The following is a 26,045-nucleotide window of genomic DNA, read 5'->3' as shown; positions in this document are numbered from 1 at the left end:
AGCAGGACGCTGTGCGCCCACGCAGTCAGGACCACCTGGGGGTCTGGATGGCAGGAACACATGCGCACAGGAGAACCGGTGCCCGTGTTGGCAACGGCCCTCTCTCCAGGGGCCCCTCCCATTGTCCTGCACCCAGCCTCCCTTGAGAAGGTCAACTGCCCCGTGACTCGCCATCTCTGACAGCCATGGCATAAGGCAGCGCCCTGCTCCCACCAGAAAAGAACTGATGGAGTCTGCACCATAATCACAGGGGTCAGTCTCCAAATGGAATCCAAGCCAGCTGGGGATGGAGTCCTGGGTTCCAGAAAGCTGGGCCGTGTGTCCAGAGCCCTCACAACCCAGAGTGGGGAGAGAGAGGGGAATGAACAGACAGCAGTGCCAATGGCTATACAAAAGAACTATACAATTTACATATATATTTATATACAGTATATAAATCTCTTTCTTCTCAGTCCCAGCAAGACCCTCCCACCCCCCCCCCAAACCCTAAAAGTTGTCAGTAGCAGATCCAAAAACTTAACAATAAGAGAGAGAATAAACAGTCTTTCTTCCCTTTCCTTTTCCCACTGTGATATTAGATACTGGTATTTAAAAGTGAAACCAAAAAGAAAACACACAAATAAGAGTTATTAAAAGTGCAAACACGGTGGGCACCACGTATGTTACATGGGATGTGGCTGGGCCGTGGGCAACATCAAAGGTGAGACGTCTGATGATCCAGCCCGCCTCCGTGGTCTCTCCACCTGCCCTTTGGTTTTCTGCTCCTTAGACAAGGCGTCCTGCTGAGAAGGGGCGGTATGAGCAAGAAGTTAAGAGTTGGGTTAATGAGAAATCCAACTACATATATCAATTTCCTCCCCGGAGCAGGCTTTTCCACCTGCTGTTAGATATGGGGCTGGGTGGGACACAGGTAACCTGGACTTGCAGATAAGCCCGTGTTTTACCAGCCCATCCTTTTCATCACAATGGCAACAAAATGAGGTTTGCACTCCAGAGAACTAGGATTTGCCTAGTAAGCATAGTTGGGGGTGGGCACTCTGTACAAACCATCCTACTCCCAGGTGCCAGCCTTTCAACCTGGGGCTGGGGCAGAAGTGGCAGGTGTTTGTTTATAGGTGGCAACGGTAGAGTCCTTGTGGCCCTAACTAATCTTTCTCCTGTGTCCTCAGCCAACAAATTGAACATGGGAGTCCAAGTAACTTGGCCCTCTCAACACTCCCACTGCACTACCGAAGCTGCATCTGGGGGCCCATAAAAGGGACCCCAGAAAAAAGGCAACTTACTGAATGGGTTCGTGCCTGCTGGTTTTCCCTGGGGGAAGATGCCAAGACTACCACCCGCAACAAACAGGAACTTCTGACGCTCAAGTGGCCTTGACCTGGAGAACTGGTAGGGTGTCTTCTATACCTGGGCCCCTGGCCCCTCTAACCCCCAGAATGAGGGCACTTGGGGAAGAGCCAGAGGTTGTGTGGCTGGGCTCCCTGTGCTGCCCAGGTGAACCCCTTGTCAGCCAACACCTTTAAACACAGTCTCTTTTCCCTAAGGCCAGGGCCCCCTTGTTAGGTGAGAGGGGCTTTGGTGCTGACAGACGTTTGCATAACCTTCTTGCCTCCTGGCTCTCCCAGGAGCAGAAGGTCAGGTGGAAGAATCCAGCCCCTTCACTTAACAAATCTGGAAACTGAGGCTCAGAGCAGTTGAGGAGCTTCACCGAGATCTAAGGCTTGGTCTGCCAACACCACTCTGCTGTAGGGTGCTGATTGATTTTAGAGGCTCTGCAGGGCCCAGGTCTCCTAAGGGAGGAGCACGGAGCTTCAAGGAAAACGCACCAAGAGCTGGCCAGCCCCACATGGCCCCTGGAGGCTGAGTGACTCTGTGCACAGCCCTTAACCCCTCTGGGCCGGTCTATGGAATGGAAATTAGGACCACAGCGGCACTGCTCCTGCTGTGCCTCTCACAAGATTGCCTTGAGGATCAACTGAATTCATGGAGAAAGCTTTGAGGAGTGCAAAGCACTGTGGGAACCCACACCCACCCTCAGCTCCACCACCCCCCAGTTACACTAACCTTCCTTAAGACCTGAGGAAAAAGAACGTAGGGTGGGGCGGGGGGCGGGGTATATCCAGGGTCATGAATGAGAAAACAACCTTGGAAAAATAGAGTGACCGGCCCAAGGCAGGTGGGTGGGAAGTGATGGAGCCAGGTTGCCAGGCTCTGACTCTCATCTTTCATCTGCTCCAGCCAGCCGCTGCTTCTCTCAGGGGTGAGCGGAAAGATCTACCCATACAGAGGGACCTCCAATAGTCCTGCCCACCAGGCTGAGAATCGGGAGAGAAAACGGACAACCAGCAGGAACCAGCTCTCACCTTGAAGGCTTACCTGGCTAATCCCTTTACCAAAGGTGGATCGCTTCATCCTCAGAGCAAGTTTATGTGGTTGTGGTTCTAATAAAATGATCAAATTATCCCCATTTTATGAGGATGAAACTGAGGCTTGGAGATGGCGTAGTTTTTACATAGTGAAGCGAACTCAGACCTGGCCATCTGCTTCCAGAGCCATGCTTTTAACCACCAAGGAAGGCTGGGGAAAGAAACGGCCCAAGCCCAGGGCAGGCGCCGTCCTCGGGCAATTCAGCCGGAGAGCTGGCAAGTTTTCTCAGTAGAGGAGCTCGGCTCCAGCCTGCCTGCCTCATGGGGTGGTGACCATAATCCTGACGGTGCTTTATAAACTGGGAAGGACCAGTTAAGAAAGACCAGCCCCCAGGATGCTGTGCAGAGAATTCAGCTCACCAGTGAGGAGTCTGGTTGGTAAAAATGCTTGTGTTCGTGAGATATTTCCAAAAAATTCAGTCCTTCAGACCCAAAGCTACATTCACCCCAAACTCCAAGTCCTTCCCCCACCCGACTTCTGCCCCCCACTTGGTGTGCAAGTCCCGCTCAGCCCACCAGAGGGCACCGCACGACACCAGATGACCAACATCCAATCCACTCCCTACATACCATCTACCCAAGTGGCTTTTCTGCTGCTCCCAAAGCAGAGCGACCCAGTGAAGCTGCCGGCAGCCCGGGGGCATGTTCCTCTACTACTCCTAATTTCTTTTGTGCATTCACCACGAACCAGCTACTGGGCTACGTTCTTCACAGGCACCAGCTTGTTAAATCTTCACACTGAATCTGTGAGGCAGACGCTATCATCTCCATTTTGCAGATGAGGAAACTGAGGCTCAGAGAGTTTGGGTAGCTTGCTAAAGATTACAGAGCTAGTAAGCGTCAGGGCTGGATGATTCCTTCGGGTCCTGTGCACCTGGTGCCTGGCAAAGCTTCAGAGGACAGCTGGGAGGCCTCCTTGAGCTCCGGGGACCCAAGGTCACCACACCCCATCTCCCTTGGCCACTGTGTGCCACACAGACCTGAACTACCAGCAAGGGAAGGGGACCAAATGCGGAGTGGCTACAGAGGTCTGTGATTCCAACCGCACTGAGCCCAGAAGTGCTCCTGGGTGGGCCTGGGGGTCTACACTAACACTAGGTAGTCTCTTTCCAATACTGGCCCTCAGCCTGTGCTCTGAGAAATGCGCACAGATTCCAAGCGCACCAAAGGGTAATGTCACCACACAGGAAAATCCGTCTCCCATCCCTTCATCATTTGACAAGGATCTGATGCACTGCTACTGGGTGCCATGCACTGTGCCTGAGGTTAGGAATTAAAAAGGCACATCCACAGTTGCAGCGAGAAGCAGGAGTGTGAACTGAAATGCAGTGTGAGAAGTGCTTCTGACAGTGGCAATAGCCTCATGGAGAAGAATAGTAATATTGAACTTTCACGGAGTTCCTTCAATGTCTCAGGCACTATGACAACTGCTTTGACTCACTGTCCCAATGAATCAGCATAACAGCCCTGTGAGGCAGATACGATGGTTATTTCTCTCTTACAGATGAAAAAACTGAAACCCGGGATGGTTGAGTAGTCTGTACTTGGGTGACAGAGCTAGTCCGTGGCCGAGGCAGGGCCCTGGGGACTCAGAGTCGTGGGAACACAGAGAGGAATCCTCATCAGACAGGGGTACCCAGAGTGATGAGCTCACTCACCCAGGGTCACACGCTCCAGAACCAGGGCCAGAAACGGTCCAGAGACTGGCTACCTTGTGGTAACTCAGCCACTTCCCCAGCTACCTTTTGGGTTTACACTGTCAACCAAGAGTTAGAACAAGGAAAAGCCCTTATGTCTCCTCCAAGGCAATCTCAGCATTTCCAAAGCTTCCATTACGAAATAAGTCAGCATCACCCAAATAGGTATCTTCAGCCCAGACCCTTCCCCTGCACTACAGACCTTCTAATTCTTTGGGTGCATCCACCTTGACACATCCACGCCATCCTCATCATCTTCCCCACCCTGCTGCGCCCGCTCTGCTCTGCCTCCCGTGTTGCCCACCTCAGTGAATGGACCCACCCTCCAGTTGCCCAAGCCAACCTTCATCCCTCTGTGCTCTCAACACCAAGCCCTGCGGGTCTACCTAGTCACCTCCACCCACCCCACTACTCCGCCTCCCCTACTGGGTTTTTCATAGCTCGGGCCTTCATCATCTCCTGCCTGGAAGGTGTCACAGCCTCCTCTTGGGGACTCTGCCTCGCTCATCCCCACTCTATTTCCCACACTGCACCAGAATAATTTTTAAGCAAAACTGATGCTCTTGTTTCTCTGACTGAATCCCTTCCGCAGTTTCCCCATGGCCCTTATACAGTTGAAACTCTCTCACCTTGATCCTACCACCTTCCCTCTCCTTCCATCTTCAAACCTGCAACTCAGTCACACTGACGTCCTTCAGCCCCTCTAAAACTCTGCTCCCTCACCCTGCGGCTTCACTCTTCATTTCCTTCAGCTCCAGACACTCCTCCCTCCCCGGACCTTTCTGCCCGGCCACCTACTCGCTGCTCAGGGATTGGTGTAGAGCAGGGGTGGCAAACTTATCTGTAAAGGACTAGATGGTAAGTATGTTAGCTTCATGGGCCATGTACAATATACAACAGTCTCGGTTGTATATTCTTTTTTTTTTAAATTACATCCCTTTCAGAATAGAAAAACCACTCTTACTTAGCTCACAGGCTGTACAGAAACAGGCTGTGGACTAGATTGGGCCCAGGGGTTGGCTGACCCCTGGTTTAGACATCACTTCTTTCTTGAAGTTATCCAAGCCTGACGGTCCCCAAGCTGATGGAGGTGCCCTACATGTGTTCCTATGATACTCTGCACTTGCTCCACAGTGACACAGAGCATTAGGTGTCCACCAGAATCCATGCTCTCCTCCTCTTCCTGGGCTCCCAGCATTCCCTACTGTGGGGTGTGGTCTAGTGACTGAGTTCCGGCCAGTGAAATAGGAGAGATGACGTGTGTCAATTCCAGGAGTGGCCCATCAACACCCCCCAACCCCTACCACCAATGTGCGCTGCTCCAGGCTTTACACCATCTGGCTGACTGGGAAGGGAGAAGACCCCCAAGGTGACCTTGGATGCCACATAATGAAGATGGCAGAGTCATCTCAGCCTGAATCTCAGTGCCTGCACAAGAAGCAATCCCCACTCCTATTCCTTCCCCTACACACACCACACAAACACACAAACACACACACACCCTAGGACCTGGAATCCTGTTGAACCATTATATGGGTAAGATGTACTAATATCCACTGTGTTGCGCCATTACATGTGTGGTTCTACTTGTCTCTGCAGACTGGCCTATCCTAACACACCCTCACAGCACTTACCACAATGTATGTAAATACTTTAGTATCTGTCCCCTCCACAGACTGTGGAAGGATAGGGACCTTATCCATCCATCCCTCCACTGCATCTGGTGTCTAGCACGAAGCACAACACACTCCCAGTACGGAGTTGAATAAACACATAGCTGGGATCGCATCTATTGGGGGAGCCCTTTGTCCCTGGGCCTGGGAGGGGCAAGTCCTGGAGGGCCGGGAGCATGGACGAGCACTCACCTTCTTTGCTAACACCCAGGCAGCCCTTCAGCTCGGGAAGTGAGATGACCTTGTCCTTGTTCAGGTCACAGTAGTCGGTGAAACGCCGGGCGCATTTCTTGGGCTTGGCTTTCTTCTTCACGTAGCGCTTGAAGGGCTTCATTTCCCGCTTGTTAATGTCGTTGCTGCTGTTGCTGTCCAGCTGGCTGAAGTACCAGTGCACCACTCGCTCCTCGAGGGTGTGGCTGGGGTCTGGCTCTGAGAACCTGGGCCACAGGCAGACACCCCCACCCCCGAGCACACCGCTCAGGATCCTGCAGGAGCGATCAGCCCCACCTCAATTCTCTCCCACACGCTAAGATGCCAGGGATGCCAACAGCCAGGTAGAAACTGCTCCTCCAAGCCCAAGCCCTCCCAGCCCCCATCAGCCTGTGGCAGAATCAAGCCATCCTTTCCATCTTGAGTTTTAAGACTGGACGATTTGGGACTTCCCTGGTGGCACAGTGGTTAAGAATCCACCTGCCAATGCAGAGGACATGGGTTGGATCCCTGGTCCAGGAAGATCCCATATGTTGCAGAGCAACTAAGCCCGTGCACCACAACTACTGAGCGTGCACTCTAGAGCCCGCAAGCCACACACACACAAAAAAAGCAGGCTGGATGGTTCATTTCTGGGGGGTCCCCAAAGGGGTGAAACTGCCACATCCTCCACCATAGCTAGGAATGTTCTCGTACAAGACGGATGCTCAAGACATATTGGCTGGATTTAAAACCAAAGGGATCCAAACTGTCCTTCTCCTAGCCTAGTGTTGCTGCCACACAAGCTGCCCATCACACATGAACTTCTCACCCAAATGAACATGACTATGGGAAAGGGAGCTCAGAGCCTGCACAGCCCACCTGGCGCCAGGCCAAGTCCTGGGAGGGCTTCCAAAGCAGGAGGCAGAGCCCCTGGCTTCAAACTGCTGTCTTGGTGAGACACAGACAAAAAAGTGAAACCAGGCAGCAACAATTCAATGTGAAGTGTGACGTTCCCATGGGCCATCCCTGTCAGGTACCAAGTACAATAGGAATTGAGAGAAGGGAATTGAGATGCACACAAACAGAGGTTCTACAGCTGGCAAGTCCAGACCTACTAAGGATGAGTGTCTCCACACACAGGTTTTAAGACAGGAGGTCTGCGGTGGACCCAGGAAGCCACATGTTAACTAGAACCCTCAGGGGATTCTTCTAAGAGGCACTGGGCTAGAGTAACCAAGAAAGCTTCCCGGTGTCAAGATGCATGGCAGTAACCACATCTAACACAGCCCCTGTATGTGTGGCGACCACAATGTGACAAGAGCAATGTCTACCCATTCATTTGATTTACTCATGTCTCATCTTTTCCCAAAAAGGATTCAGGGTGATAGCTAACATTTAAAACTTTTAAAGGCAATGATGAGTCCACTCTAGAAGGGGTGACTAGGGTCCCTGGCCAGGAGAACAGAGTCACACGAATCCCATGGTGCCTGCTGCCAGGGCTTAGTACTGAGTAAATGTGGTCCAGGGCCTTTTGTTTACAGTCCTGGGTAACTTTCCCTTGGTTGGAGGACTAAGGCTGAGGTTGGGAGGCCTATACATTCAAATACTTAGTCCGCAGGGCACTGGGACAGACTACGTGACCAGCATGGGTGAGAAGCATGGGCTCCCTGTCACTCAGGGATCCTACACCAGGGATTCAGGGCCTGCCAGCACACTCTGAAGCTGTACCTGGCAAGAAAAATATTCAAGGCACTTGCCAATGCCTTGGGGTTCTTCTCTGGGGTTTGCCGAGTTTTCCAGGAGGGAGGGGACCCTACGAGTGAGCCAGCAAACTCCCTCCCCTCCTCACCCCCACATGACTTTACTGTTTAGGGAAAAAGACGTTTCATTACCAAAAAAAGCCAGGCATCCTTGCTGAATGCCCATTCCTAATTAAGTGGATTGCAGTCTTGGGCAGGCCCCCCTGGGAACCCTGGGCCAATTCCAAGACAGCACAATTAGTGGATCTGCCAGCGGGACCTCATCCTGACAGGTTTGGCGCAGGGAGTACCTGGGGACGGTGTGAGGGACCATCTGCTTCTGGCTCTTGGGGAATCTGCTAGGTTGGTCATAGAAACCAGGCTTGGAAGGGCTTTCAAACAGGCAGGGCTCAGACTGTTGCCTCTGCCAGTACATGGTATTTTGGTGGTTTTAAGCTTCCTCTATTTTCACTGCAGCATGTACTCTCGAGCTTGCAGGGTATACCAGGTGGGCCCCAGGAAATTCTCTATCAGGATGCTGGTGGAGCAGGAGGGAGGGTGGCCAGCTCCCTCCAGAGCACTCTGCCTGCCTCTGCCTTCCCCTAAACGTCAGGGAGGACCCAGGCTGGGAAGGAGCGCCAGGAGGGGCCCCAGGGGAGGTGCTCCAGCTCTTCTCACCCAGGCTTCCTAAGGCGGCCAGGGGAGGGGGGTCAGGACGTTCCCCCTCGGCCCCTCCCGTGAGGGGGCTAGGAGAGCCCCCGGCAAGGCAGCTCTTCCTTTAACCTTTAGGCTCAGCATAGCGTAATGTCTACCTAGAGGCTGGAATAATAAAGCCTCAGTCGCTGAGACGGGAAGGGATGAGGTCATCCCGCCCAGACGCCCTGCCAGGAGAGGCTTGCTGCCTCCAACACGTGTTCCTGGGCTCCGGCCTGCCCGCCCAGCTCTCCGTGACTCTGCTGATGGAGCTCCCCGCACCTTCCTTTGGGCTAGTCTGCAGCAAGAAGCAGCGCCTCTCCCAACGCTACAACCTCTAAGACTTCCCACTCAAGCCAGAGAGAGCCTGCTCTTTGGCTCTTACTCCTTTTCCCTCCCTTCCCTGCCTCCCTCGTCTGGAGAACCATCCTCCTGCCCTCCCCTCTCCCAGCAGGACCTCCCAGCACAGAGCAGTCACGACGTCTGCCTGGTCCACCCCACGTGTCCCTCACTACCCCCACCTACCAAGGACACTTCCCAGGAAACGGCATCCAAGGGCCCTCCGAGCAGCGCCTCTGGCTCCCAATAGCACTGCCCCAACCCTCAGCCCACCTGTGGCGCCTGAGGGGCCCGCCTCTTTCCCCGCTCCTCCCCAGCTGTCGTAAGGCTCTCTGCTTCTGAACTCCTTTGACTTCCAGAATCCCATGTTGCTCGCTCCCCAAATAACAGAGCCCGCCTCTGCATGTGTAGCTAGGCAGCACTAAGGTCCTCCTTAGGAATCCAGTGCTTTGTCTAGGGCCACGCTTCAAGTGCATTTAAGGCAAGAATTTCTTAGCTTGGGGCGCGAGGCAGGGGGGCAGGGGGTCGACCATGGAGCCTCAGAAAATGTAAACAAAGCCATATTCCCTCTCTCTAAAATGCATGTGCACCCAGAACTCTGCAGATTTTAGGGGTTTAATGGACTCCCTAAACCTCATCCAAGGTCATGGACTCAAGTTAAGAACACTTGTCTAGAGAGAAGGAGACTCCTGTCATCACGGCCCCAAAAGAATAAGTATGAACTTTCTGGAAGAAGATGGGATGAGACAAAAGACAGCAACTGGAAAGGGGTTGGGATAGTTTTCATGTTTCCAACAAAGCATAAAAGAAAAAAGAAAACTACTGAAGGCATCTGGTTCAAAACTCTGAAAATGAGGTTTCTGGCTTCACAACAACCTTAAGTCCCAAAACTACCATACTTCATGCAAGAACTAGTTAAGACTGAGATCTCTCAGGTGTCCTGATTTAGCCAAACCAGCAGTGGGCACGTGTGAAAGAAGACACGAGAAACCTCTGTTAACTAAGGAGAAGCTAAGATATTCCCAGGGGATGGTGGAGAGGCTAGGGCAAGCAGGCCTCCCCAGAGTCTCCAGGAACCTCTCAAGCAGCCTTTGCTGGAGTCCTTTCCATCACAGCTGGACTCCCCACAATTTACCCCTGACCTCAAAGCCACAGCCCACTGATCCCTCCAGCTCTTACAGCTTTCTAGCAGTATCCTTTAAAAACACTGGCAACTTGCACTCCCAGCTCTAAGGTTACACTGGCATCAGACTCCCGATCTCTCTCTCACACATGAGCACAGAAACCCCACTGGGATCAGAACCACTGGAATTCAAAGCTGCTCATCACGCAAGGGCTGGGGACCTACATGAGGGAGTGTAAGGGGTCCTGAAGATCACTAAACAGTGATGCCCAGGACCTCGCTATGGGCCTCCCTACAGGTAAAGCTCCACCTCTATTAAAAGGGCTCATTAGGCGTGTAGAGGAGCCAAGTTTCCTCGGATATGGTGTGGAGAGACACAGTAAAATGTTGATGTCAGCCCTGCCTCTGGGTTGTTTTGGTGGCTGTCCTGTTGCCTCCCGCCTCCAGGGATAAGGAAAACCACTAGAGCCAGGTCCCTCCCTGGCCTGGCCCCACCAAGTCTTCTCCCAAATGAAGAGGTGGCAGGTGCTGCCCTTCCCCTGCAGCCCTCTCAGTGTCGCTCCTGCAATCTCAGTCCGCCAGGCCTTGGCTGCAATGCATGGCTGGAGAGCCAGCCCCTTTTACCACAAGGAAACTGGTGCTGGCCAAGATCTTGGGCCCAATTCTGCTGTCCCAAGCAGTTTTAAACAAGGTGAGGTAGGATGGCCTGGAGGCGCGAGCCAAGCCAAGCAGACCAAGGGAGTGCCATCTGGAGTCAGAGTCAGGCCCCGCCAGCTATGCGGGCGGGTGGGGGCTGGGAAATGCCAAGTCAGCCACATTCCAGCCTCTTCCTTGCGAGACCGTCAACAAGAAACCGCACTGGGCAGGAAGGAGGAAGCCGCAAGACAAACGGTCTCTCCTTGCGGGACCATGTGAGGGGCCAGGAGGCTCACGCAGCCCAGCCCGCCTCCTCTCAACGTTGACTTTTTCTAGGGCGGAGTGGAGAAAGGAGAGGGTTCCCCTGCTCTAGAAGACTCGGCCAGTTAGCCTCTCAGAACTCTTCCTTTGGGACTGATCAATGGTGATGCGTGTTGTGGGAAGGCTGATTCACCGGGGGTGGGGGCAGGGTGGGGGGAAACTCTGCCTCCTGGAGCAGGAAGGACCAAGAGCATCATTCAGTGATCCAGCAACCATGCACTGAGGACAGCTCTCATCTAATGATACCTGCAGGCTGCCCCCTCCCGGGCACTAGCCACAGGTGTTTCTGTGGACACTCCACTCCACTTTGCCTATTTTTAGATTTGGGCAGCACTGCTTTCCCCCTAAATCAGGCTAGAAGGCCAGAAGAGGAAGTCGATGTCTTCCTCTTCCACTCCCTACATCTAACAAGTCTTCAAATCCTATTGATTTCATTATTAAAGCTTCAGTAAATCGCCCCGTCCCCCACAGCTTTAGTCCACGCGCTCATCACCTGTCACTGTGATGACTGCTGTAACCTTCCTGCCCCAACTAGCTCCCCTCCCATCCGGCTTCCATAGGAATGCCCATCTAATTGCATGGCTCCCCACAGCCCTCTCTGGCATGAATTGCAAGATCCAGCACATTCTGGGCTCTGCCCAACTCTACAGCCCTATCTCCTGCCTGTCCACAGCAAGCCTCCCAAGCTTAAACGTCACTCCTCACAATTCCTTCCACAGGCCCTATCTCGTTCACACCTTGATACCCCTAGGGTCCCTCTGCTGGGATACCCTTATCCCTGGTCTATCTAGGTCAGGGCATTTTCTTATTCATAAGTGAAGATGTGGCTTAATTGTCACCTCCTATGGAAAGCCTTCTCTCACATGCCCTCCCTCCCCTGAGTCCCTGCAGGACTGCATCTGCCTCTGTTATTACACTGGCTTTACAGCGCACTCGCGTGATTACATAGCTCTTCTCCCAGGAGCTCCTCCAGTCCAGGAACCATGCCCTCATCCCTGTATGTGCCCAGAACCCAGCACAGAGCTTATACCAGGGCTGAGGGTAAGAGTAAGAGACTGCAAAGCTAAAATCTCCAAGCCTGACGAGTGGTAGTTTGGGGGGAAGACACTCTCTTTTCTGCTCAGCCCAAGCATCCTCCCTGTCCCTTCTTCCCACTGTCCCCAAATGGGACTGTTTTCCACTGGCCCCAGGTGATGTCCAGCTTTAATTGCCAGACCTCGAGAGGATGCAGGAAGGATCAGCTGTGGCTTCTTTGACCTCGTACTTGCAACCCCAACTCTGCCTAAATTCAGAGCCAAGGCCCAAACTCGGGAACCCTGGCTTCCCGAATTCTCTTCACCAGCCCTGCTCCAGATGTGCTGACCTCTGCCTTTGCTCTTCCATCATAGAAGAGCACCTGGCCAGGGCCTGTCCACATGGTGCCCAAGTCCCTTGGGCCCAGCCAGGGCACTGTAAGGCCCTGGTGACAAAGAAGCGCTACAGTGAACTTCGGGGCTAGATTTGGCTTCATAATTAGTCTTGAAGTAGTTGCTGGACCCTCTGATATGTGCCAAGAAAAAGAGGCCTTATTGAGACATCCCTCTCTGTATCCAGCAGGGATCCACCCATCTGTCCACCCGTCCGCCTGCCTATTTATTCATTTAACAAATATTTACTGAGCACGCACTATGTGCCAGGCACTATCCTGAGTTCTAGGAGCACAGCAGGGAAGAAGGCCAAAAACGTTCCTTCTCTCATTGAACTTCAATTTTCACTGGGTGGGGTGAGACGGATACAAACAAACAAACCAGCAAAATATCAGTTAGTGATAAACACTTCGCTGAGAATTAAAAAGAGTGTCGTTCAAGGAGGTAACTCTCCTCAACCAGTGGGCACCTTGCTCTAACTTGCACCGCGGCCTCCAGTCATAAAGATCGAACTTTGTTTCTCCTCCAGATAAGTGTCTGTTAACAACCCCAGATCAGGTGGATCAATCCCCTCCGCTTTTTGTAAATTTCCACTTCCCTGGCTCTGCTCAAGTGCCTGCTGCCCCCACCCCTCCTTCTCTTTTAAAATGCCCAGTTACCTCTGCAGAAAGCAAAGCTGATTTCAGTTCATGCTGGACTCTCTTCCCTGCGGCAATAGTTACTTAATAAAGTCTATCCTTAACACTTAAAAAAAAAAAAAAAGCATCATGATAGAGTGAGACAGGGCAGCTCCTTTCGTTTGGATGGTCACTGAGAAGGTGATATTTAAATGGAACAGCGGGGCACGTCACAGGAGGATGGGGACTCACATTCCAGGCTGAAGGAGCAGCCGGCTTGGAGGCCCTGGGGCAGGTGAGAGCCTGGCCTGTCTGAGGACCTGAGAAGGACCAGCGGCTGGGACATAGTGATGGGAGGGAGCTGCATGTGAGGGGAGGGTGCACGCCAGCGAGACCATCCTGCGGGGCCAGTTTACGTCAGAGTTAGGCTTGCTTTTTCTAAATACATCAGGGAGATCTGAGAGGGATTTAAACTCAGTAAAACTGGTAACCCTGGCCAGCTACCTCCCCATGAAACTGCTTCTCTCTCCTTCTCCCCGCAGGCCCACCCCCACTTCCTTGATTTCTAAACGATTTCTTGATTCATCTTGTCTGTCTTTTGATTACAAGTCTAGCCTCCAGGTAACATAATTACCAAATGCAGTTCAAACCTTTCATTCTCATCAAAACCAAACGCGGTCAAGTTCATATGAGCTTGAAATGAAAAACATGTTTAGGAAAGAATTTTTTTTTTAATTTCTCCCAACTCTATATTGTACCTAAAAGAGGTTTTTGGGAAACAACAACAACAAAAAAAATCCCTTCCCTAAGGACACACTGGGATTAAAAGCCTTTATAAACTTCTTAGCTTTTATTTTCTATAAAAATTCCTTCAGCCTGCAATTCAAGGGCAAAGCGTCCATCCGAACTTGCCCTGGCAGTGGGCCCACCGGTGCTTTTGGCCCCACTGGCCCAGGACCCAGCTGGGTTCAGTCCTTTCCCTGGCACTGAAGCCTGCCTGGATCCGAGGCCAGGTCAGGCTCAAGGGCTGGGCTCCTGCAGAAGCAAATGGGATGGAGGGTGAAGTCCCGTCTCCTTAGAACCCAAGTACAAGCACCAGGCAGGATCCCTGAGCAGTGGGTCAGAGCCAGCAGCCCTGGGAATTTGTGGGTGGAAAGCACCCAGACCCGGAATTGTTAAGACCATACCGCCTTCCTGTTTCTTTTTTCCCTCTCTTCTAAAAAACATGAAGAGCTCATAACCATTTTTGCGTGAAACAACAGGTATGTTTTCATATTCCAAGCATACATAACAAAAAGGCATATAATACTGAATATGCCTTTCCATAACTTCCTCTCCCTCTTCCTGGGGGTTCGGACACAGCCCTCTCCATTTTAGACTTCCAGCTGCTGAGCACCGTGGGCTGCCTCTGGGCAGTCCCCATCTGCCCACCTGTCAGACCCTGTCTCCATCTTCCCAGACTCCTCAGACTTCTCAGTGTTGTGCTCCTCCCAGGGGGGGTCTGGACCCTTCCACAGGGTGAACAAAGCAGAGCAGGGCCAGAAACCAGCCTCAGAGCTCACAGGACTATGGGGCTGCTGAGAGCAAGTTCCCTGGGCAAGCAGTTTCCGAGAGTGGCAACCCACACGGCAGCCACTGCCCTCACTGTGACGTGACGTAAAAGCGGGTTTTCAGGACCGCTGCCCTCATCGGCCTCCGGACACAGAACCATGACAGCTGTGCTGGGAGTCCTGGTTCCCACCCTAGATACCCTCCCTGTGGTCGTGCTGATCGCCGCTGAGGCAGTCATGCCGGGGCCCTTCCACCAGCCTGGGGCTGGTCCTGTCTCGTGGTGGCACTCCTTGCCTGTTGACAGCTCTGCCTCTGGGCAGATGCGGAGGGACTAGCCCCCCTCCTTGGTGAGCCACGTAAGCTCAGAGTCAGGCTGCCCATCCCTGCCAAGCACACGGTACTTCCTGTTGCTGCAGGAGCCCGAACTCCCCCCACCCCTGCTATGCCTCCTGCTCTGGTTCATAATTGGAAGCACATCTCACAGGTCCTTTGGGACCAGGTTCCCGCCTGCCTCCTCTGTGCCACCTACCACCATGGTCATCCCCTCCACCCCCTCCTCCTCCATCCACCCCAACCCAGCCATCCTGAACAACGCACGTGCACTTTCCTGGGATCACAGTGTTCTTTTCTTTTTCCTGGAATGGCTTTCCTTCTTTTACGAGCTGAGTCCTACCTATCCTTCAAAACTCAGTTCAGGTATCACCTCCTCCAGGAAGCCTTCCCTGACTCCTCCAGACTGAATTAGCAAACTTTTCTCTGTTCTTTCACCTCAGTTCTAGCATTTACCGTTTGTATCTGTCTACAGCCTAGTATTGCCACTAGGCTGCACTCTTAGAAGTCAGGGACATGCCTCACATCCCTGGATTCCCAATCCTAACCCCAGTGCTTGGCATGCCATGCATGTTCAATAGGTCTGAGCAGTGGATGGATGAATACATGCGTGCTCCAGCCAACTAATCCAATGGGCCCAAATTAGTGAGCACCGGTGATGCTGGTTGCTGGGAAGCATGCACATTTCGGCCTTGTGTCAGGACTGCCTCGGCCAGCACGCCAGCTCCTGAGCTAAGTTGGATCTGGCTATGGCAGTGTCCAATCCCACTGCCCAGAGTCCCTTGGGGTTCTCAGGAAGCCAAAATGGCACATGGCTCCTGCCTTCTCAGAAGAGAAGAAAATCACCAAGTGCTCTGGACTCCCTCCCTGCCATCCCTGTCCCCGTTGTATGCCCATCCCCCTTCCTGCCATTCTGGACTCACTCCAATGCATCCACTTCTGAGACTAAAGTGCTGGAAGTCTTCAGACACTCCCAGACTTGCCTATAATCAGGTAACTACAAGCTAAAGAAAACCAACTCCCAAAGACTAGAAAGGGGAGAGGGGTGGCAAGATTCTTGATGGAAGTTGGAACAAAGTCACACCTACGTGGTTTCAGAAAGAGGATCAACTTCCAGCCCTTGCCCTACCCAACATCTCCCACTCCCCCAGCGTCCTGTAGCATCTGAAAAGTTAGGGGCCCCGAGGTCCCACTGGGCCTGAGTCCTGCTCACATTCTCACCTCCCACCTCCAGTGGGCGCTGCTGAGTTAATGGCCTGCACCATGTCAGTGGTGAGAGCATCCAGTAGGCTGGTGATAAATTCCATTTTCTTCCCTTCTGGACAGCCTGAAAGACAAAGTGAGATTTGAAGGCCAACGCCAGGGAAACGATCAAGTAAACAGCTTCCTCAACTACCACTGATCCTCAGCCTCTCCAAGTCCTTCTTGTCCAGCCAAATCCCTTCTGGGAATTGTCCACAGCTCAGATGATTCGCATAAACCTTCAGAGTGCCTCTAGCCGCAGCCCACAAGGGACCGTCAGACCAAATGGGTAATAATGCTTTCAACGTTCTTCTATTCCACAAATTTTTGCTGAGTATCAACTCAGGCGCTATGGTAAATGTTAGGGATATGATACTCAGGGTTCTCCTCCTTGCAAAGCTCGCAGTCTACTGGGCAACTCAGTCCGGTACAGAAGGACCAGGATACTCTAGAGGCAAGGAACGGGTGCTGAAGGGGCACTAGGAATGGAGGGAACGCCAAGGTCAAAGTTGACTCAAGTAGACCTGCCAGTTACCTAAGAACCTCCTCCTTTTTTCATGCCTCTCCTCAGCCAGCCTAGATTATAATTATCACCCTTCCCTTATGAGAACTCTCAAATCCTTTGCTTCTCTCTTCCTCACTCGGTGATTCCAGCAGAACCCCAAGCATGGGTGAACCGTCTCACAGGTAAGCCGTCTCCAAGTCTACACCCCGTAGCTGAATATCGCTGGTGTAAACACCACCACACAACCGGAGAGATGGTTTTCCTGTAAATTCATGACGGCCAGCCCCAAATGGGTCCTCACCATCACCCACCATCCTCCTCTCTGCAGCAGCTACTTCGTTGTCTTCCCTCTGCAAACCCCCCAAGTCCCTGGTGAAATGCTACCTTCTCAGGGAAGCCACAGATTCTTCCTGCCCTTCTCTCAGCACCTCGCTCTTTCCATTCAGAGTATGTGTCACCACCTTTTATCTGTGTTTGTATTCACTTATTTGTATACTATCTGTCTCCCCCACTAGGGGAGCTTCACTTCAGTTTTGATCATTAGATATACCTAGTGCCTGGCCCATAGGAGAATCTCAATTCACATTTGTTGAGGGGATGGCTCAAAGGAGAGACCCTGTTCTCTACGACTCCGTTCTTGTGACAGAGTGACTTCTACAAACCTCACTTGGGAACCCCCAGACTTTCAGGAGCTTCTGTTTTCAGTTCTCCTTTGGAGTCCTGATGGGGAACATTGGGCCCAGCTCCCACCAGCACTGACCTGCGTCTGCGCTAATTAAGACTGCAGTGTTCTGAGCCACCAATATTTAGCAATATGATTGTAACTCACTGGCAGAGAGCACTATAAATAAGGGGAAACCAGCCCAGCAGCCAGTTAGAGGTCCTGGGCGCCTGCCTGTGCATCTTGTGTCATACCGCAGTGACAGCTCTGCGCCACCAGGGATCTCTGCAAAGGTACTCTACAGGGCTGGTGACCGACACGGCCACGCCCCTCAGCACAGCCCCTCCCTGTGAGCTATCTTCTCTTCACAGCCCTGGGGAAAAGGGTCCACGGCCCCCAGATCATTGTCCCAGTTGCCCTAAGATAGAGAAAGAACTGTAGAGATCTCAAGGGTAGGATTTTAACCCAATGACTACATTTTAAAGATAAAAAGGTAAGAGCAAGGAGGAGAAACAGGGTTCTTAAGAGCACAGGACTAATTAGTGACAAATCCCAGACGAGATGCAGATCCCACGACGCCTGTCATGCCCTCGTCCAGTGCTCCCCACTCCATCTTACAGATGGGGGAGCAGACCCAGAGGAGGGAGCTGCTTCTGCATGATGAAGGGGTAGAGGAACAGGAAGAGGTGAAGGGGTCAGCAAGGGGCAGTGTTGTCTCCCACCTGGCAGCTCCCGGTCCTTGAAGGGGTCGTCCACCTCCGCACTCTTAGCCCTGGCGTCACTCTCACAACTGGGCATCACGTAGCTGAGAAGAGAGAGATGCAGGGGGTGAGGAGGGGCTGGAAACTGAGCTGACTTCAGCCCCTACTACCAGCAATGCTCTGTGTGCTCCCTGAGCCTAGAGCTCCCAGGGCTGGCAGCAAAATACCTCCTGCACTGTCTAGTGGTTACAAGGCAATCCTAGCAACAGTGCTTCCACAGAGACATGTTCAGGCATGTCGCCTTAGTCACTCAAGTAGAGTGATGTCACCTTATGTCTGCACACAGGGTCTTTTTGATGCATAGAACCTAGTGACGCAGGCAGGGCAATCACCTTCTCACCAAGGAATTGAGGTTCAGAGAGGTTACCTCCTTCCCCAAGGTCACCCAGCTAGGAAAGCCCAGACCTGTGACCAGAACCCAGGATCCAGGTGTTTCTACCAGGACCTCACCTGCCCACGAGCAGAGATGCTGCTTCCCTAGGGCCTCGACTCCCTCCAGGCCAGGACAACAAAGTCAGAAGATGTGAGGTGCCAGCCTAACAGGATGCTGGTTCTCCTGCCCCAGGGTCCACCTGAGGGGCAGGACGGGCTCTGGGGGGCTTACCGTGTGGAGGTCCCGGGCAGCGGACGCCCCGTGTCCACCAGCACACACCAGCAGTAGCCAGTGGACTGGTGGCACTGCACTGGCTTATAGAGCCCCCCAGGGGCACACTCAGGGATGACAATGCCCTCGCGGGGATTCTGCTGGGCCTCTTCCAGGGCGCTCTGTCTCTCCTGGTCACACGAGTGAACTTTCTCTGCAAGAGAAGACACAGCCTGTGGTGACTCCCACTCCTGTGCCTTCCCTGCCAGGACCAGGCCTGGCCCCAAGGAACTGATGGCTGGCTGGTGAGTCCCCAAAGGAAGATGTGTCCTCCACCCCAGCCCTGGGAGAGGGGCTGGAGGCCCAGAACCTCCCTGCAGCCCTCTCACTGCCAGGGTGCATCAGCATTCACACCAGAAGTTTCCAGCAGCTGCGAGGCAGCCGGGGACAGCAGGGCTGCTCTTCATCAGAGCTGCAGTTTGCCCGGGGGTGGAATCTCCTGACTGTTTTCAGAGTGGTCCCTGCTGATGTCTCCTGGCTTCGGAGAGCGGGGTGCAGAAGCCCGGCTGCCCTGTGTGCTGACAGCTGATGCAGGAATGCCCGTGTGTGTGGACACTTCCCCAAGCCCAGACCCAGTGGGACAGGGCCACGGCCACCAGCCTCAGGGTAGGGAGATGCTCTGATGCTGGGCACCTCAACAACAAGGCCCAACCCCACTCCTTCCGGACCTCCAGCAGGGCCGGACAAAGCAGGTTGAATGGAGCTGAGCTGATTACACAACACTGCTTCCATCCAGTGCAAGAGAAAAACAGGCCCGCAGGAAGGGGTCTGCACTCAACGGCCTCAGGAACCACGTCAACGTCTCTGAACAGCCAAACCTGGTTTCCCCAGAGTCAGGCCCAGGCTGAGGCAGGGCATGGTGCCCTGTGCCAGGCCCGGCCAGCCTGGGGGCCTCAGACCCACGTGGCCCCTGACCAGTCAACCTGCTTGACTTCCCTTTCTTGCTTTTTTATTGTTGTTGAGTCTCTGTTTTCTTTGGTTTTAGTTATTAAAAATCAATAGCATTGGACTTCCTAGGTGGCGCAGTGGTTAAGAATCTGCCTGCCAATGCAGAGGACACGGGTTTGAGCCCTGCTCTGGGAAGATTCCACACGCCACGGAGCAACTAAGCCCGTGCGCCACAACTACTGAGCCTGTGCTCTAGAGCCCGTGAGCCACAACTACTGAGCCCGTGTGCCACAACTATTGAAGCCCACCCGCCTAGAGCCCGTGCTCCACAATAAGAGAAGCCACTACAATGAGAAGCCCGCATACCATAATGAAGAGCAGCCCCCGCTCGCAGCAACTAGAGAAAGCCCGTGTGCAGCAACAAAGACCCAACACAGCCAATAAATAAATTTATATAAAAAAAATCAATAGCATTGGTTTCTTTTCTTGTTATAAAGAAAACTTTGAAAAACCCCTAATCCCACCAAAGTTAAATATTACCTACCCTGGACCTTTTCTTTTGCATGTACATACATGCAAATAACATATGCACACACCTATTGGGGTTTTTTTTGTAACAATAAAAGATACCACATCATAAACCTGTACTATCACTTTTTTGATCTACTTATTTATCTCTTTATTCATTTACTTTATTATCACTTTATTTCTTTCATTAACAATATTCTGCAACTTTCCCCTTGAAGAAGATGACAGGGATCATCTTGGGCATCCTATGGCATTTTCACTGCATGTTACAAAAATACCATTCTGAGAGCCAGGAATTTGGTATCAGCAACACAGAGATTCATCCTGCTCATTGCACAACAGCACAATTGATGAAAATAACAGAAGCTGAACTCTGAAGGAGCCAAACCCTTTGCAATAATGACTTTGTTAATGATACACATATGAACCGGACAGATGTTGAAGCAGACTGTGGTGCACACAGACACGCAAAGCACCTCAGCACTGTCCTAGAGGGAAGTCAGGTGATGGGAAAATGATTCTAGGTCTCACTCCTAGGAGAAATGCTGAAAAAATTCTCATTGCTGGGTGAGGGAATAGTTCCTTGAAGGCATAAAAATATCTGAGAGGGACTTCCCTGGTGGCGCAGTGGTTAAGAATCCGCCTGCCAATGCAGGGGACATGGGTTCGATCCCTGGGCCGGGAAGATCCCACATGCCTCAGAGCAACAAAGCCCATGCGCCACAACTACTGAGCCTACCTGTCTAGAGCTCGCAAAGCACAACTACTGAGCCCACGTGCCACAACTACTGAAGCCCACGCGCCTAGAGCCCATGCTCTGCAACGAGGGAAGCCACCACAATGAAAAGCCTGTGCACCTCAACAAAGAGTAGCCCCTGCTCACTGCAACTAGGGAAAGCCTGCGTGCAGCAATGAAGACCCAACGCAGCCAACAAATAGATAAACAAACTTATTTTTTAAAAAATCTGAGGATCAGGACACAGGTACGAATAGTACATTTGCTATGAAAATATAATACTGATCTGGGGGAAGAAAAAGAACATTGTTTTCATAACACAAATACAGCAAAACGAAACAGAATCTCCTTTGCTAGAGGAACAGGAGTTTAAAACAGTTGACAGGCACTAGACTCGAGATTCTGAACCCAACTCTAACTACCACCAGAACTGCCCCTGGAGGCAGCTTAGGAAAGAGACACAAACTGATGGGGAGAGGAGGCCCTGGGAGAGACCTGGCCTGAAGACCTAGAATTTTGAGTTCAGCCCCTGGCTGGGATGGAGCCTGACACCTTCCAGGGGATTACACAAGAGTTTTTCAATAGCTCTCCCAACCCTGAGTTGGTAACCTTATTTTCCTACCCAGTATTTCATGCCACGAAAAAAGTGACAGACGAGCAAGACCAAAGGAAAACAGCTTTTTACTGGCACTGCATTCGTGTAACAACCTCTGACAGAGGCTTTAAATTAAGATCCTCCAGGCCAACATTCTAAAGCCATAAATCAGATGGAAAGCGAGATGCGAACAGAGGTGGGGAAAGCTTCCCCGGGGACAGAGCAAATGATGGATCTGACTTCACACCATCGGGGATCCTGAAACTGCGGGAATGTGGAGAGGAGCCAGCCGAGGAGAGGTGGGAACCCGTGGTATGGGGGCTGTCGACAGATTTCTGGAAGTCCTTGAAGGCTGTTCTGAAATGTTTGTAGCCTGCTTCCATAGAGGCTGCACGGAGTTCCACGGAGAATAAAAAGCACACAAACGGTGACGCTCGCTAATTTGGAAAAACTGGGGGCTAGCGTGGAATTTGAGAAAAGGCTCAAAGCAGGGTTTATTACTTTTTTATTTGCTTGCTTATTACTTTATGACAATCCCTGCACGTTCAAGTGCTCCTCTAAGAAAGAGACAGGAAAGGTTTATGATCATAGCACTGACCGTTTGCAAAGAAAACACAGACAGTTTGTCTTCCCACAGAGAGAAAATCTCCCCTGAAATCCTCTTTATACTAATAACAGTCAAAGCAAATCTTCACTGAGGAACATGTGCCAGGTGATAGACTAAGGGCTTTCCCTGCCTGATCTCTTTGTCCGTGTGAAGTGGGCACCATTGTTACACCCATTTTGTGGACGGGGAAGCTGAGGCGTGGAGGGATTCGTGAATGTTCCCAAGTTCACTCAGCCCAGAGAGAGAAGGGCTAGGGCTCCAGTCAAGGGCTTCTGACAGCCATGCTGGTCTTGCTGAACTCTAGACAGAGGTTGCTGCTTCTCATCATTTGCTTTCGGGGAAAAATACATGTATTTTTCTGGTGTGAAGATTTTCCAGGCCAGTGGCTTTGTAGACTGCCCCATATCCGCTGTATTCGAAAGCAAAAGTGTAAAAACACGTACTTGCCCATTTGACACGGCACTGCTTCTTCTGAACCAATGATTTTTCTCAGCTTAAGCACACTCCACACCTCGTACCCTCATATGTGTCCCTCTGTGCTTCAGAACTGGAACACCCGAAGCCAAATTTGTAACTCCCCCACCACTGGCAGACAGTAACGTGAATAAAAACAGCTAACAGCTCTCTGAGTCTTCACGGTGTGCCCAGCTCAGTACCGGGCACTTTTGTTAACTCACTTCGAACTCATCACAAGCCTCTAAGATAAGGGTTATTATCCTCACTAAGCAGACTGGCTGCGTGATTTCCTCAAGGTCAACAACTAGGAAGTGGCAGAGCCTGGATTCCAGCCCAGGCAGTCTGCCCTGGGACCATGGTCTTCACCTCTCTTTAACATCAGCTCTCCGTGCCATGTGCTAATCTGATTTTTATTCTAACCTATGTTTTTCTTTTACTCCGTGTGATAAATGGTTACAAAATGGTACCAGTGAATTGCACCTCCCTGTATTCATGCCATTGGGCAGACCCCTCCACGTTGACTCTGATTTGCTTTGACCAATGGAGCAGATGGGGGTGACAGTGTGTGGCTTCCAGACCTCGGCCTGAAGAGGCCTTGCAGCTTCCACATTCCCTTTCTTGGAATCCACCCTGAGACCATAAGGAAGCCAGTCCAGCCTCCAGGAGGATGAAAGACCACATGGAGGAAAACCAGAGTGGCTCAGCCCACAGCCAGCACCAACTGCCAGGCGTGTGCGTGAGGTCATCTTGGACATCCCAGCCCAGCTGACCCTCCAGCTGGGTGAATCCAGGATTGAGTGCAGGTAGAATCAGTCAAGGAACCACCCAGCCCCAACCCACAGACACATTAGAAAGAAGAAATTGTTTTTGTTGTAAGCCATTAAGTTTTGGGGTGGTCTGTTACACAGCAACAGATAACTGAAACACTTAGACTTGTCAACTCTTTATCAATTTACCCCATAAGTATTTCTGCAGCCCTCTCAGACCCTTCGGCCAATCAATCAATCAATCATTACTTCAGTGCTTCTCCAGAGGTCACACAAATATTAATTAGTACATACCAGGGGGCATAAGCTTATTCTGTACCTGAGGACCCAGAAGCCACCACCATCCTTAGGGCCACTGTCATGCTCTGCCCTTCTCAGTCATCTTCCAAACGAATCTTAAAATTCACAACTATCAGTTTTTCCAGATACCAAGAAGTCACCTCCCAGAACGCAACCCAGGGGGTCTATTTCAAGGGCCTCTGCATAACCACTGGTTCAGAGACGAAGCTCCTGAGAAGCGGATACTCACTGCTCTAAAACATTCACTCTCTGCTCAGGGAAGTTTGGGGAAAGACGACAAAGTTAGAAGGTCTGGCCTGATAACTACGAGGATGGGCCGGCACCACCTATAAACACTTGGAAGACATAAACAGAGGGGAAGAGGGAACAATCAGAGCTGCCCAGGGCGACAAGGGAATACCTGACCCCACATTCTTACACACCTGTACACACCCAGCCCCTCTAATCCCATTCCAAGACAGTGCAGAGAACAAGCGAGAGCCGGTTCACTCCCCTCCTGGTAATGAGTGATTCAAATCTCACTCACAAACCTCTGACTGCCTGGGAGAAGAAACACAACAGAAAAGTAGCCTGTGGAAGGAATGAGAATGCGGTCCAGCCATTGCTACCAGAAAGCACACAGCCCTCTCTCCCACCAATCACACAGCAGCCGAGCAAAGCAGGACTAGAGCTGGGTGGGAGTGGGCAGGGAGGGGGACCGGGGAGAGGGAGACTGGGCTGAACCAGACAACACAAACCCTGTCTGCAGGCCCAGGGCACGGGTTCCCAGGTGTCCAGCCAAGACAGGAGGAGCGTGGAGAACAGCCCCGTCTGCACGGCCAGCCCCTGCCTCCGCACCTCTCAGGGACCCGTGGTGATGAGCAGCAAAGCAGAGCTTGGACAATCTCTACCCTCAGCTAATCCCCAAACTTGTTTTCAGCCCACAGTTCATCCTTTGTTTCTGGGAACCTCTTCTCCTTTATCATCTGTTTCTTTTTTCTTCTTCAGTTAAAAAAAAAAGATGTCCAACAAATATAAACATTGAAAGATTCGAGTTTCAGTTCCTTGGGCCAGTCTTTCTTTCTGGCTACCGCTTTCCAGAGGAGAAGCTGCTGAAGGAAGGAGCAGACAGAAAAGCTGGGGTGCTGGGGAACCCAGCATCCTGGGTTGCTGGGAACGCTGGGACACTGGGAAGCAGGCATTGGTGAGCCAGTCATATCGTGACCTCTCTGGAGAAAGAGGAGGGGAACCTTATGGTGATAGAGGCCCGGGGGAGATGGAAGGAGAGAAAAGGCAGGAGTCAGAGAAGATCAGTAGCAGTCGGGGTTCTCCAGAGAAACTGAACCTATAGAAAACAAACAAACAAACAAACAAAAATATATATATACACACATGCAGATATGGATATATAAGAACATGGATATATATGGATATGGAGATATATATATACTTAGAGAGAGAGAGAGAGAGAGAGATTTATTTTAAGGAATTGGCTCCAGGCTGGCCAATTCAGATAAGAGTGATGGGGCAGTCTCGAGTCCAAAATCAATAGGTCAGGCCAGCAGGCTGGAAAGTCAGGCAGGATTTCTACATTACAGTCTAGAGGCAGAATTCCTTCTTCAAGAAATCGCACGTTTTGCTCTTAAGGACTTCAACTGATTGGATGAGGCCCACCCACATCATGGAGGGTCATCTGCTTTACTTCAAGTCAATTGATTAAAAATGTTAACCACATCTAAAATAATACCTTTGCAGCAACGTCTAGACTAGTGTTTGACCGAACTGGCTACTGTGGCCTAGCCAAGTTGGCCCCTAAAATTAACCATCACTAGGTCCTCTATGAAAACCAAGAGCAATAAAAAAGCCAAGCCTTACAGATAACCATCCACAGAAAAGCTGAGAAGTGTCATGGGCCATAGAAACATGTATTGGGAAGATGCTTTGATGAATGATGCAAACTTCCCAGAGAAAGAGCCAGAAGCTCTCCTCCGAGTGGCAGCTCTGTTGCTAAGTAAGGGCAGCTTCTCAGGCTGTCCTGACCGAGCGTTGCCTGTACTGCAAACAAGGGGAGCGGGATGCTGCCTGGGCTGAGGACAATGTCCTGAGAGAGGACGGTGCTCCTGGTGTCTCAGATCTAATGTGGGTCCTGGGTAACACAGGAGATTAGGGCTCACAGAGAGGATGCAGAGAGGATCAGGGGCCTTCCTGGCCCCAGGCTCTCACACAGGCTAGTACTGGGTGTGCGCTGGCACCATGGCAGGCTCTGGAGAGCTCAGAAAAGTTTTGTAAGAAGAAAGAACTAGCCACAAGATCTTAACCTACCCTCATTAGGCCTCCTCCATTCCCAGAGCTTTCCCTGGGGGCCCCACCTAGAGCAGAGCCTCCCTCCACTGAGTCTGTGTATCTGATCCCTGGACCCTTCACCCTTAGCACCGGGATTTAACAAGACTGCAAGCTCTTGAGGGGAAGGACCCTCTCACATCCTTCCTGATCCTTCCCCACACCCATCTCTGACCCCCAGTGCCTCACTCATAGGAGAACCATGGAGTCTCGGGTATAAAGGATCCACACAGTATTTAGCCCAAGAACCCCTCTACTGCTTGAATCCCTGCTGTGCCATCCCAGCCACAGGAT

General features: G+C 51.8%; 1 protein-coding gene across 2 annotated transcripts in view; it reads right to left on the bottom strand.

Moving 5' to 3' along the window:
• Positions 1-388: 388 nt before the first annotated feature.
• Positions 389-26,045, bottom strand: part of SMOC1 (SPARC related modular calcium binding 1) — a 138,062-nt gene continuing 112,405 nt past the window's right edge. The window contains exons 8-12 of one of the 2 annotated variants that reach the window (XM_057732165.1): positions 18,517-18,709; positions 17,874-17,956; positions 15,965-16,070; positions 5,989-6,233; positions 389-779 (exon numbers count right to left, since the gene is read on the bottom strand). In XM_057732165.1, coding sequence (XP_057588148.1) covers positions 766-779; positions 5,989-6,233; positions 15,965-16,070; positions 17,874-17,956; positions 18,517-18,709 — 641 coding nt within the window. In that variant the 3' untranslated portion in view covers positions 389-765. Of the gene's footprint in view, positions 783-5,988; positions 6,234-15,964; positions 16,071-17,873; positions 17,957-18,516; positions 18,710-26,045 lie in introns of both variants that reach the window. The other variant, XM_057732164.1, reaches the window with a different exon arrangement.

The sequence above is a fragment of the Hippopotamus amphibius genome, chromosome 4, assembly GCF_030028045.1.
Source record: "Hippopotamus amphibius kiboko isolate mHipAmp2 chromosome 4, mHipAmp2.hap2, whole genome shotgun sequence".
Classification (NCBI taxonomy): Eukaryota; Metazoa; Chordata; class Mammalia; order Artiodactyla; family Hippopotamidae; genus Hippopotamus; species Hippopotamus amphibius.
Note: the sequence above shows the minus strand (reverse complement) of the source record. Positions and strands in the feature narration are given on the sequence as shown.